The sequence below is a fragment of the Portunus trituberculatus genome, chromosome 47 (assembly GCF_017591435.1).
Source record: "Portunus trituberculatus isolate SZX2019 chromosome 47, ASM1759143v1, whole genome shotgun sequence".
Taxonomy (NCBI): Eukaryota; Metazoa; Arthropoda; class Malacostraca; order Decapoda; family Portunidae; genus Portunus; species Portunus trituberculatus.
In genome coordinates this window covers 8,038,049-8,052,610 of record NC_059301.1, presented here as the reverse complement: position 1 = coordinate 8,052,610, position 14,562 = coordinate 8,038,049, and the positions used below count along the sequence as shown (strand labels likewise).

General features: G+C 38.9%; 1 protein-coding gene across 5 annotated transcripts in view; it reads left to right on the top strand.

Moving 5' to 3' along the window:
• Positions 1-14,562, top strand: part of LOC123498052 (zinc finger protein 254-like) — a 73,064-nt gene that overhangs the window by 55,429 nt on the left and 3,073 nt on the right. The window contains exons 1-4 of one of the 5 annotated variants that reach the window (XM_045245142.1): positions 3,400-3,587; positions 9,449-9,557; positions 10,070-10,285; positions 11,201-11,428. In XM_045245142.1, coding sequence (XP_045101077.1) covers positions 9,450-9,557; positions 10,070-10,285; positions 11,201-11,425 — 549 coding nt within the window. In that variant the 5' untranslated portion in view covers positions 3,400-3,587; position 9,449 and the 3' untranslated portion in view covers positions 11,426-11,428. Of the gene's footprint in view, positions 1-3,399; positions 3,592-3,852; positions 4,006-9,448; positions 9,558-10,069; positions 10,286-11,200; positions 11,429-14,562 lie in introns of those variants that run through there. The other 4 variants (XM_045245141.1, XM_045245140.1, XM_045245144.1 and 1 more) reach the window with 4 other exon arrangements.

The following is a 14,562-nucleotide window of genomic DNA, read 5'->3' as shown; positions in this document are numbered from 1 at the left end:
ATGTAAGAACAAGTGCTAGAAAGCATAGAAGCAGGCCGTGGTGGAATGATGAGATTAGAGATGCTAGGAAGGAAAGGAAGAGACTGAATAGGATGTACAGACAGTTAAGAAAGAGGAGACATGAGAGTGAGGAGGCTGAAAGTGAGTACCTGAATGCATGGACAGCGTATGTGAGTCAGCAGCGAGTGACGAAGCGAAAGATAATGAATGCTAAAGTTACATGTGAGAAAAGTGTGATTCAGTCCCTTAGAGAGAAAGGTGTGGAAGGTGGTCGTGAATGGTACAGATTCCTGAGGGGTGAGGGATGCCTGACAGTGAGAATGTGGAGAGCCTGAAGGTGAATGGGGCAGTGGTGACTGATAAGGAAGAAATGAGAAGGGCAATAAAAGAGTTTTGGGAAGAGATTGGCGGTGTAGGTGAGGTCTTTGATGTGGGTGAAGGACGTGTGTCACTGGAAAGAAAGGATGCAGACGAGTTGAATGAAAGGATCAGCAGGGAAGAGGTGGAGAAATGTGTGAAGAAGTAGAAGAATGGGAAGGCAGCAGGGCCGGATGAGATACCGTATGAATTGTACAAAACTGGAGGAGAAATTGTGATTGATAGGTTGATTGAGTTGTTTAACCAGGTGTGGGAGGAGGAGAGAGTGCCAAGAATGTGGAATGAATACAGGGTGACTTGGCTGCATAAGGAAGGGTACAAGAGTAAGAATGAGTTGAAAACTACAGGCCGATTGCGTTAGTTAACTCAGTAGGAAAAGTGTTTAGTGCGGTTTTGAATGAGAGATTGTGTAAATGGATTGAGAGAGTTGGAGTGTTAGGTGAAGAGCAGAATGGGTTCCATGTGGACAGGAGAGCTGAAGACAATATGTTTGTGGTGAATGAATTGATTGAGAGAAAGAAGAAAGATGGTAGCAAATTATACTTAGGTTTTCTAGACATAGAGAAAGCATATGATAGGGTGAACAGAGAAATGCTAGGTAGAGTACTAGAAAAGATTGCGCTAAGTGCAAAGATAGTTAACATAGTGCGAAGTATGTATGTGGATACTAAAGCTAAGTATAAACTAGGAGATGTAGAGACAGACTGGGTGAAGAGTGAAAGAGGAGTTAGGCAGGGTTGCATATTATCACCAACCCTCTTTAGCTTATATACAGAGGAACTGGCTGCTAGATTGAGGAGAATGAATGTGGGTAATGATATGTGTGCTCTTGTATGCAGATGATGTTGCTATGAGTGAGTCGGCAGAAGAGCTTCTGAGTTTGTTTGATGTTGTAGATGGGTATGGAAGAGACTTTGGAGTGAGGTTTAGCAGTGAAAAGAGTAAGGTAATGGTTGTGAATGGGTCAGAGGATGAAAGGAACTCAGTGTGGAGACTAGGTGAGAACGAGATGTGGATGAGTCCGGTTGGCTGCGTGAAGACAAAGAATGAGAAGATAAGCATGGTGAGTCAGTGGGTAGGTCAGCTAGGAAGTGCAGCAAGAATGAGAGCGAGTAAATATGACGTGCTGCGAGAAGTTTGGAAGAGCGTGGCTGTTGAGCATCATGTATGGTATGGATGTGATTGTATGGAATGAGAGTGAACTAGAAAAGTTAGAAATAGGGCAGAATAGAGTTGCAGGAATGGCACTTAATGCACCTAGATATGCAGCAGTAGAGGCTCTTAGGGGTTGGAGCACTTTTAGAGAAAGGTATGTAAAAGCGACCCTACGGTATAAAGCTGGGTTAGAGCGAATGAATGATGCTAGAATAGTGAGAAAAGTGTTTCTGTGGAATGTCAGGAGTAGCAAGTGGGGGAAAAAGTGTGTCAGGTTGGTGGTGAAGAGTGGTCTAATAACTAGTTGGGCTTTTCAGCAGGTAGAAGGAAGGCACTTAGAGAATGACTGGAGTATGATTGTTAGAAATGGAGAGGGTAGAGAATGGGGTGTAAGGAAGTGGAGTGAGATAGACAGAGTGGTGAAAGGTGTGAGACTGAGTGACTGGAGGAATAGGATTGAGCAAAAGAGTACCTTGGAATGGTATAGAGAGAAAGAGGCCCCAATGTATGAAAAATGGTATGATGGAAGTCTGGGTGGGGATCTTCTCTTTCGAGCTAGGGCACAGTGCATGGATGTGAATGCAAGGTCTGAGTCCCACAGCAAAGTGTGCCAGATGGGAGAGGATGAGACAGTGGAGCATGTGGTGCTGGAGTGTGAGAAGTATGCCAGAGACAGGTATGAGATGATGCAAGTGGTGCTGAGACAGCTGGGGCATGACAGAATGGAGATGACAGGAAGGGAATGGATGGTGGTGCTGCTGGGACTCTGTGGGGAGATGAATGAAAGGATGACTAAGGTTGTGAAAGAGTTCCTGGAGAGAATGTGGCGTGCTAGATGCAGGAACTAGTGGTGTGAAAGATGGTGATTGTCCTCTTTTTTTTTTTTTTTTTTTTTTTTTTTTTTTCCTACAGGCGCTGCCGATACAAAGGCCTGACGCAGAAGAAATTTTTCGTCACCTGTAGCATCAAGATCAAGATCAAGACCCTCTACCCCTAGACTATATTACATGGAATAAAAGTGAAATTGACAAGCTAAAAGTGGGACAGAATAAAATAGGTAGAATGGCACTGAATGCACCAAGGTACACAGCAGTAGAAGCTTTGAGAGGGGATATGGGATGGAGCACCTTTAGGAAAGACTAGTTAAAGCCACACTTAGATACAAGGTCAGGCTGGAAAGAATGGATGATGAAAGAATAGTGAGGAAGGTGTACCTGTGGAATGAAAGTGGGAGTCAGTGGAGGAAGAGGTGCATGAGAATGACAGAGAGGAGTGGTTTACAAGTGGTATGGGGGATGAGAATGGCTGGGAGAAATCAAAATGAGCGTGAATGGATCGTGACAAGAGGAGGCAGGGTAGGAACTGAATGGGATGCAAGGAAATGGAAGAGTGAGATAGACAGAGAGGTGAAGTGGGTGGGACTGAATATATGGAAGAATGGGATGGAACGAAAGAGTACCCTGGAATGGTACAAGGAAAAGGAAGCCCCGATGTATGAAAGGTGGTATGATGGCAGCCTGGGTGGTGACCTCTTCCGAGCTAGGGCACAGTGTACAGATGTGAATGCAAGGAACTACAGGTGGTCTGAGTCCCGCAGCAAGGTGTGCCAGATGTGTGACATGGGGGAGAACGAGACGGTGGAGCATGTCATACTGGAGTGTGAGAAGTATGAGAGAGACAGGCATAAGATGATGCAAGTGATCTTGAGTGAATTAGGGTTTAATAGGAATGAAAGAGTGGAGAAGACAGGAAGGGAATGGATGGTGTTGCTGCTGGGACTGTGTAGAGAGACGAATGAAAGGATGATGGAGGTTGTGAAGGAGTATCTGGAAAGAATATGGCGAGCGAGGTGTAGGGATCATTAACGAAGGGAAATGCTACTTTTTTTCTGTTTTGTGTCTTTTTTGTCCTCTACAGGAGCAGCCGATCCAAAGGCCTGGCTCTGGAGCGATCCCGCGCCACATGTAGCATCAAGATCAAGATTTAGAAGAGGATCAGCTGATTGAGACAGGTGGAAGGACCGGTGGTGTGTTCTCACCTTTTCCTCACGTAAGGCAGGTGTGGCAACAGTTTATTGAATCCTTAGGATTGCTGCAACTTGATGCCATCTACATATTAGTTCCATTTACCATTTTTGTTGTCGTGTGGAGTAAGAGTAAAGACGTGTGTGTGTGTGTGTGTGTGTGTTTCACTGTTTGATCTGCTGCAGTCTCTGACGAGACAGCCAGACGTTACTCTATGGAGCGAGCTCAGAGCTCATTATTTCCTATCTTCGGATAGGCCTGAGACCAGGCACACACCACACACCGGGACAACAAGGTCACAACTCCTCGATTTACATCCCGTACCTACTCACTGCTAGGTGAACAGGGGCTACACGTGAAAGGAGACACACCCAAATATCTCCACCCGTGTGTGTGTGTGTGTGTGTGTTTACCTAATTGTGACATGCAGGAAATGATGCACATTTAGGTACGTACGTGCTGCCCCGTCTCTTAATATATTGCATCAAATTCTGTCTTAAATTTATGAATAGGTTTTGCACACAGTCGCATTATCTGGCTTGCTCCGAGCTGGTATACTTCTGTGTAGGTTAATTTCAAATTTCTGATGACTTTTTTTTTTTTTTTTTTTTTTTTTTTTTTTTTGAGAAATCTAATGAAATGATTGAAGATATATTTAATTTCCGTCGCAAATTAATATTTTCAAGTCTGACTTTTTTAACTCCAACTTATGCCTATCTCTCTTTCCTTACGATCTTGGTGGACTTGTGGTGAATTGGTTATTTTTGGTGGGGAGCATTAAGTCGAATAATGTGCATTGCAAAAGAGGTCGGAAATCAACAAAATCACAATACAAAAGAAAAAATGGTAGAGATTTAGAAGAGGGCCTTCATTTGCCAAACATGGTTGTTTGGCTCCTTAGACTTTTGAGGAAATATGAAATTTAGCTTATTTTGGTATCCATGACTAACTAAAGTAAAAGAAATTTAATCCAAGTTAACTTAACCCTTAAACTAAACTAACCTAAGGTAATCTAATTTAAACCTAATTTAACTCAGTTTTTGGCACTGTATTGATTTTCAAAAGCAGTAAGTGTAAGAGCCGAACCCACAAAAAAATATGTATACGACCACAGCATGCTGTAGTGTTATGCATTACTGACAAGGACCGATAGTAAACATTAACTTAAAATATCACTGAAAATACTTTGATGATGGAGGTGGAAGTTGGCACCAGCAGCGAGCATTGCCCTATTATTAATGAGTTGCAGTGCCATCAAATTTGCTATGTTTCTGGCTGTATCCATTACATTTAGCAAAAACCTCAAAGGCTGAGTAACCAAATCTAATATAATAACCTTGGTGGGAGAGGAGGCAGGGGCTTTGTCCTTCCCAGAGCCCCCAAGGGTTACTAAACAAACTGCAACATTAAACCCCCCTACAGAGTTATCAAACACAAATCCTAGACTATTACCCCTTACAAGGCCTTGTAATGCTTTTTTTCTTTTTCTTTTTTTCTTTTTTTTTTTTTTTTTTTTTTTTTTAGACAATTAACAGTTTCTCCTAACGAACATATTTTTTTGACATGCATTAAATTGAGGTTATAATGTTGAGTTTGGTTAGTAACCCTTGGTGTTACTTGGAGGTTATAATGTTGAGTGTGGCTAGTGATGAGAATTGAATTGAGGTTATAATGTTGGATTTGGTTAGTAACCCTTGGTGAGGACTGAGGAGTTCAGTTGATTGTTGTTGTAAGTGTTACCCAGATATCAGCACTTCCTGGTGTGTTTTTGGTTTGGCTTTTGCCTGGGTCTGTAACTTATTTAAGTTTTTTTTACTTTATATTGCCTTATTTTCCAAAAATCATATATTATTATTATTTCATTTTCTTTTATGTCAGATTTTTCAAAAAGTATTTTTCCATTGAGGTGTTCTTCATTTTCTGTATAAGGGTGCTGCCAACTGGGATACATGGATCTTTCAAAGTTGTAGGCTGGGCAGTGTAGTAGGAAATAGTTTGTCTTCTTTTTCAGCTTCACACATTACACATTCTGTTAATAGGTCATAAAATCTTAAATCTTCTCCTGTCTCCAATGTTTAAGTTGTTAGTTCTGCATTTAAATAATATGACCAATGCTTCTCTGTTGTCATATATTTCTTCTTGACCTATATTCTCTCTCCTTTCTTTATACCTACCAGCTTTTTCATCCAGTTCTTGATTCCATATTTGTGTGTCCCATTCTTTGATTTCGTACTTACTTCATCATTGCTTACATTTCCACTTCTCATTCCTACTGTTTTCCTAACTTCTATTAGCTAACCCTTTTTATCCATCTATTCTATTTATTTGCCCTTTTTTTTTTTCTTCTACAACTTTCAAGCAGTGCATTGCCTTCACCTCTCAATATATATTGTAGATATTTTTGCTGTCCTCCCATTATTCTCGCTCTCATACATGATAATCCTATCTTTTCTCATAACGCTGTCATCTGACTATAACTTGGTGCTCCTAATATTTTTCTACCCACACTTTTCCTATTCTTTGTAATTTATCTTTCTTCTTAACTAAAATATATAACATTGGTGCAGTATCAAATGAATGGCAGAGCTTTACTTTTCCAGTATGTTTTTCCAATTAACAGTCTGGAACAACACCTCACAGTTATTGTATATGTTAAGTTGGTCATTCTTGCAGCTTTTTTAATGATGTTTTGTGTATGTACTTTAAAAGTTTTTTTGTGTCATCTATGGTTATTCCTGGATATTTTATTCTGTCTATCGCCTGTACCTTTGCTATTTTTGGAGGCTCGTCTTTCATATCAAAGATGATATGTTACTCTTTGTTTGATAATTTCTAGGCCACATTAGTTTTTGTTATAGTGTTTTCTTACTTGTTTAACCTTCAGTTTGATCTAAGTTAGGTTATGATTGGATAAGTCTACTACTTAATGGTCTTTATCTATTTTCATTTGTTGATGTTTATTGTAAAAACTTTGATACTAGTGCATAATCTATTACACTTTACTCGTTTGGTTATCTCTTGTTCATGTGAATTACCCCTTATCATTGAGCATTACTGTTTTATATTTCTCCGTCCATTCTAATATCATTCTTCCATTTACATCTAGCTTTAGTGTTCCTTTGAATCCTTCATGGCTATTGAAGTCCCCAATTATAAGCAACAGATCTTCTGCAATACTTTATATGATCTTGTTCCAATTTCATAGAATGATTCGTTATTTTAATATCTACACTACAATAATTTTAACCTCCCATCTCGTAATGCTACCCTTCATAAACAGTTTATCACTGCACTTTGTACTAACTTTATCTAAGTAACTATCTTTGTTGTTTTTGGTATAGGATCATTAAACCACCTTCTTTTCTGTCCTTAATTTCTCTCATTGCTTCTATAAAATTTATTTTATTACTAAAGTTTACATCTCTAACTTTCTCTTATGTCTGAGAGACATAATAAAGTATTATCACTAATTCTTCCAACTCTGGCGTTAACCATCAATGAACCTTGTACATTGATTGCTCTTATTTCTACCTGTACTCTTCTAATTCTCACGTACTTTATCTGTTTCGTGCTGCTTATTTGACTATGATTATCACTCTCTGTCCTGCCCCCTGCTCCTGCTGCTACCTGGACTACTTTCCCTTTCTTTATCATTCACCTACCCCCTTTTCTTCTTCTCTTGCAATTCCTCTCAAAGTCTTTCATTTACTTCTCTTTCATTGTTGTTAGGTCTGGTGCAATAATAACTTTCTGAATGATAGCATTTTCTTCTTTCTTTAACTCTTTACTTATCTTCACCAGCTCCCACTTCATCTGTGCTTCATTCAATTTTACAATTACAGGCCTGGCTTTATGTCTAGAGACTCAGCCAATCCTTGTGATCTTCTCTATCTTTGTATCCTTCACATCTAGGACCCTATGAAATACTCCTTTGCAAAATTCTCTCTTCTCTTCTTCATTCTTACTCTCAGATACACTATTACATTTTTTCTCTTCCTCCATCTTTCTTGTATTTCTTCTAAGTTTTCTATCACTTTCTCTGTAACAACTCTCTCCAACTCTTTCTCTCTTTCTTCAAATTTCTTTTTTAGGTTTAAAACAATGTCTCTCAGTTCATTAGTTGCTGTCTTCCATATCTGTATCTCCTCTCTTATATTAGTCATATCTGTACCAACCCTCTTAGCTCTCTTTTTTTCCTACCTTTTGTGTGGCTTCTCACTGTTCTTTTGCTCTACTTAGCATTCCACAGTACTCAAATTATGCTGCTTTTCTTTTTCTTCCATCTTACTGCTCATTGTAGAACTTCTCTTTCACTAAATGGAGCTCTTTTCATTTTCTGTTTTTTCTTGGTCATTCTTCCATGCATCACTATCACTGCTTGACTGATAGAACTATGTTTTCATCTATCTAACAACCTTTAGCTCACCTTCTGTTAGCCCTTCACACTCCTTGTACCTCCAGTTGCTGCACCTAGTAGCTATACTCAGCTCCTTTCACCCAGCAATTGCAGGCCAAATTAATCTTCTGTCTCACTTTACCCTCACAGTTGCTACATAGCTCTTTATTGAGCCTTCATGTGAATTGGCACTTCTTGCAAGTCCTCATATTTTATGCACGATCTCATGAATTTGTATTCTAGGCATATGTCATTGTTTTAAGCTGATTTTCTATAGATCCAGACAGACCAACCTTTCTCGGGAGACAACCTTTGCAATGGACCTAAATCCAGGGGTAACGAATTGTTTGTAACGTTGCTCAGCAATAACAAAGCATCGCTTGCCAGTCACCCCTACCATCAAAGATTTTTTATGTGATCTTGTTGATTTCCAAATCTTTTTTGCATTCATATTACTCAGTTTGATGCTCCCCGACCTAAAAGTCCTGGTTTCCCACAGGTCCTCCAAGATCTTTGGAAATGAGAGGTAGGCACAAGTTTGAGTTGAAAAAAGTCATAACAAAAAATATTAATTTGCAACAGAAATTGTATATACCATCATTTAATTCAATACATTTCTCACCAGAAATACTTAAGCCACATCACATATTCCATGGTTGGATAAAACTGCAAATTGACCACTTTTCTTAAAGTCCCCTCCATCCATTCTTTATAAGTTTCTTACAATGTCCTCTTTTATCACTTATGACCCTTATCACTAGAGCTTCTCTATCAATCATCTCCAACTCCTCTTGGATTCTATATATAGCTATTAAGTCTCTTCTCTGTCTCCTTTCTTCCATTGTTATCAGTTCCAGTTCTCTCAATCTCTTCATATGAGAGATCGCTTAGTCTTGGTATTTTATTTGCTGTTCCCTGTATCCTTTCTAGTGTGTGTGTGTGTGTGTTTGTGTGTGTACCTAGTTGTATTATTCAGAGTCCAAGCTAAAACTCATTTGTCCCTTCAAAACTCATCTCATTACTGAATACTGCAATATCCCAAAACTTGTTGTAATGATGTGTTGACGCTGATTGTCTGTTGGTGAAATTGTGAATCGTTCAGTCATCATTTCTACAAGTTTTTTTTTTATATTACAGCATCCTGTAATGAGACAAGTAGTATTGAAGGACAGGAGATGTACAGATAGACATTATACAATATTAGCATGACAAATAAAATAACAGGCTACGTGACACATTGCCTGAGCAGGCAGGGAGAGGAAAGTGGTGAGCTTAGTCAGCTGATTGAAGTTTCTTGTCGAGATGATGAAAATAAATACATTTTTATTGTACTACATATATTTTAATATTAACAAGTGTCTTAAAATTAAGCTTAATGCCAATGCCAACCTTATTTCAAATTCAGATTACTCATTCCCATATATTCTACCAAGAGCTTCTCATTTCTCAAGAACACTGTGTACACTGCAGGCTAACAAGTCTTTTACATTTACAGGATGCAGCGAGTTTACTGGCAACTATGTATGCTACAAAGTGGAATCATCAGACCCATTCCCACCCATATGCAACTTTCAACCACTGCATGGAATTCACAAAAGCCAAAAGTATGTTTCCATCACTCATATTTCAAGGTGCATTTTTTTTACTTATTTATTTTATTTTTTATATATATATATATATATATATATATATATATATATATATATATATATATATATATATATATATATATATATATATGAACAAATGGTTTACTCATATATCTCAGCTTAGAAAGATTGAGACGAATTCCCTTCCCCCTTCATCTCTCTCTCTCTCTCTCTCTCTCTCTCTCTCTCTCTCTCTCTCTCTCTCTCTCTCTCTCTCTCTCTCTTGTTCCTGTATATGTGATGCAGTATGGAGCCGAGCCGTTTGCAATTTGTAAAGCTTTATAAATGTGTACCAAAATTAGTAAATGCATGATTTTATATTATTAAAGAGATACAAACTAGAATATACCAAATAATCATTACTGTACAGTACATAAAGTAAAGTTTAGAGTGTTGCAGGAATTTGTCACTTGTTTCATGGATTTACCAGCTCATAGTCAGGATCTTAGAGATCTGTACTTCCCCAGAGAAAAGTGAAGAAGCACTCAACCACCATCACAGTCCCAGAGGAAGCCAAGTGTGACTGCATTGGTCCTCCTCACCCTTTAAGCAACCTGCGGCACACCAGGTTCTATGTGCCACCTGATGAGACCAGCCTGGAGCGCCAGTACCGGGAGGCTCGCCAGCACACCCAAGAGTGGAATCAGGAATTTTGGGCCAGCCATAATGCTAACTTCAAGAAGGTGCTCTTCTTTGTTTATTTTACCTTTTCTAGATTCTGTTTCCCTGGTCTCAAAATACATACACCAGGTGTGGTGTTACATCCAGTTAACTACTTACTGCATAAATGAGTGTGGATGCTTCTACGTGTGTGACCCTTCACCAGTCCTTCCTTCTGATCAAGAAGGGGAGAGTGTGATGTGGAATCATCAGACCCATTCCCACCCATATGCAGCTTTCAACAACTGCATGGAATTCACAAAAGCCAAAAGTATGTTTCCATCACTCATATTTTGTGTGTGAGGCCAATGAAATTACACTAATAGTAATGATTTTGAAATAGAAGAACCAAAAAAAAAATTGTTAAAGTGGAACTCAAAAATGGTAAAATATGAGAGCAACATACACATTGCTTTTAAATCCTGAGCAACCACTTGAAATTTTGTAGTTAAAATTTTATTGTGGAAATTTCTTTGGTACAACTTAAACATAAATCATTTCAGGACTGGAGGACTAGTTTTTGTCATTTACTTTTTATTTTTTATTTATTTTTTTATTTTTTTTACGGTAAGGTCTATAGCGCCTGTAGGCACACTTGAAGAGTGTATGGGAAGCGCTGTTCAGCTTCCGCCCATTAGTGGCACAGGCAATTTTATTTATAGTGGTACCCATATTAGGGCCCATATCACCACCCAAGCTCATCTTGAGTGTAACCATCTAGAACCTGGGTATCATGGTGATATGTAGGTAACTTTAAACCACTCAACAAATGGCAAAGTGTTTTAAGGCTGTACGTGGTGGGATTCGAACCCACGCGTGGACGTCTGCCCGATCCCACGCTCACCACCTTATCCACGATGCCATTGCCTCCCTAAACAACACAGTGAATGTTTAAAACAAGCATGAGTTTCGTTTTTAAATTAATATTTTTTTTGCAGAAGAGGCAAGAGTTCATCCAGAACAACATAAGACAAAAATATGGAGACAGCAAGGGGAAGCAAACACTCACATCTGATGAAATGTCAAAGTTTTACAAGAGCTTTCTGGATGAACACCTTGACATGCACAGAGAGTACAACAAGGAATGGTACAAGAGGAATGTAAAGAATCTCTTTCTCTCTGCCAGAGTTTGGTTGCAACAAAAAATGAGCAGCAATAGATGACAAGTAAGGGATTATCATGCTTACAGGCTGTCATGTTTAATATCATCATGTGAACCACATATTATAGTAGAACATTAACATAGAAGACTCTAGTGGCCATACCATTCTATCTTTCATATAGTCTTTCTGTACCATGAGGACTATTTTCTTTCACATTTACACCTCTTCTCTTTTTCATCCTCTTAGTATAGTGTAACTTTTTTTTTTTTCACCCATTCCACCACTTCACACCTAACTATTTGTACAGGTGCAGTATACTTGCCCTTTCAAACTGCATTTCTACAGTACTTACACTTGCTTGTTGCATGGTTTTCAAATCTCATTTCCATTAGTTTAGATTTGAAGGACACTATTTTGTAAGCCTCTTTTTATTATTGTTTTTTCCTTTCGTAACCCTTGCAATATTCCCATGGTTCACCTATCTTTCACAGCCCTTCCCTTACCTCTAACATACAGATCACTTGCTTCCTCAAACATTTCAATCTCTGAAAGTTAGATTTTCTAAATGTCTCTCATCTATAAGAGGAACCTCGGCTCTCGAACTTTTGATCCTAAATGCCATTAAATCCAAAATGTTCAGAAACCTAAATGATTTTCTCCATAGGAATGAATATAAAATGGATTACTCTCTTATGACAGATGCTCACACTGCCATAATGGCTGCTCCCCATCCCCAGTTCAGAAATTGTTTATGTTATTTTTGTCACTGGTCTAGTGAGGGAAGCCATAAGCTTGTTTCACACTATCACTCAGCTCTCACTCCCCTCAAGGTCCAGTCCAGTATTGTTACATGCATTTTTATGGAAGCATTCACAATGGTGCTCACGCTCTGCTCTCGCTCCGCTCTTGGTCTGCTCCCGATACATTCAAAAGATATTTTGACTGGAGCTAGAGTGCCAGTGTGAACACAGTCTTGCTCCGCTCCAGTCCTCCCCTGCTCCTGTCCTGCTGCCTTTCTATTGAAAACATGGATAATGAAAAGAAGAAAACAATGGAATCATGCAAAAGCTAGATAAATGATTATAAAAAGTTTTTCCTTTTTCAGATGTTTCTCAATTTTGTAAGAATTTTCTCAAATGTTCTGATGTTCATTCTAAAGTAGTTGTGAAATTTACTCTCGTCATCAATAAGACGAGAAAACAAAGTGTGAAATTCTCCTTTAGTCTTCCTTTCCTGCAACATAGAATGAACCCACCATCTCTTTTTTTTACTTTGCTTTCTTTCTTTCTTTCTTTCTTCTTCAAGTGCAATGGCTATTATTGCCAAATTGGCTCGAGAAAAGTCACACATAACTTCCACTGGTGTTGAGAGGGAGGAAACAATGGGAGCCAGAGTGGAGCAAGAACGCACCGGACGTGTGAATGCACCACGACCGCTAGACCGGAGTGATAGTGTGAATCAAGCCTTAGGGTATGGACATACTGCATGCAATTTACAGGGAGGATAGAAGATAGCAGCATGACTGGCAGATCAGATGCAAGAACAAATACTATTTAGTATGTGGCCATATCTGATGTGAGTAGAAAGTTCACTTCAAACATCTGATAAACACACATATATTAATAACTTGTGTTTGTTCTTGGCCCTCACCTACTAAGACATCCTGCTACCCTCTACCCTCACAGTAAATCACATGCAGTGTGTCTGTACTCTTAGAGTGACAGAGAGGAGCAACTCACTAACTGCCAAAATGAAAGCGATTATAACATTTAGACATCTTGCAACTGGAAAAGTGCACTTATGCATTAGTGGGTGTTGTAGGTCACTGAGAGTCACAGGTTGCACAGGATTACTCCAGTCATGAAGGCTGTTTGCTTATACGAGGTTCAACAAGATCATATCTACTTTATTTCAGACTGAATACTTACCCGTTGTGTCTCGCAAAATACATAAAATTATGGAAATACTTATAAAAACTATAAATTGATTATAAACAACAACTTTTGCTTAGTCTTTTAGTGTTTGAAATCAAATAATTGTTCAAGAAATTAATTATAGGACTCAAACCAAAACAATTATGAGTTCAGAAATTTGTTTGAAAACTGATTTGTTCAAGGGATGTGTTCAGTAACTGAGGTTCTACTGTGCTTATAAGTTCATCCTCACATAATTTTTGCACAGGATACCTTCCCTTTTATCTCCTTATGCACATGTCCTATATTCATATTGCCTTAGATAGGATATTCTACTTCCAGCATTTAATTCAAATAAGAATTTGAGAGGAGAAACAAAATACTAAAAATATTATAATTATTTTATTGAAAAAATTAACATACCTGATCTAATTTTTTATTTTAGATTATTTCAGTGTACTCTGTACTGTATGTATTTCCTGTACAGCTATGATATTCATTTGTCATTCCATAACCTCTATTGTAATGTTCCATTACAACCATAAGGCCATGTAGACTGTCCAACAGCCCAACACACAACTGTGTGAAAGGCTGTGAACATACTGTGGGTCTTTTAGATATAATTTCCTTTCTGTGTCATCTCACCCCACCACTTCACACTACACCACAACCTACAGACAGACATCCCCCCTGTAGTGCAGTCAGTGCCACTTGACATGATTGTGATGAGTTGTGTGTTACTAATCTTCATGCTTACCATTTTCTCACTACCCACCATAGAGAAGCTGCACAGGAAAAAATCAGAACTAATTGGCAATACCAGAATAGACTCCGAGATAGTAGGTACCCCAAAAAGTATCCCCTTTAGCCCATAAATTCCCGTGAAAAGCCCACATATATAAAAAAAAAAAAAAAAAAAAAAAAAAACGCATAAAGCCCAGGCCCTGTAAAACTACAACTAGGTAAATATACACACGCACACTGTGTAGTGTAGTGGTTAGCACGCTCGACTTACAATCGAGAGGCCCGGGTTCAAGTCCCGGCGCGGCGAGTCAAATGGGCAAGCATCTTAATGTGTGGTCCCTGTTCACCTAGCAGTAAATAGGTACGGGATGTAACTCGAGGGGTTGTGGCCTCGCTGTCCCAGTGTGTGGAGTGTGTTGATGTGGTCTCAGTCCTACCCGAAAATCGGTCTATGAGCTCTGAGCTCGCTCCGTAATGGGGAAGACAGGCTGGGTGACCAGCAGGCGACCGAGGTGAATTACACACACACACACACACACA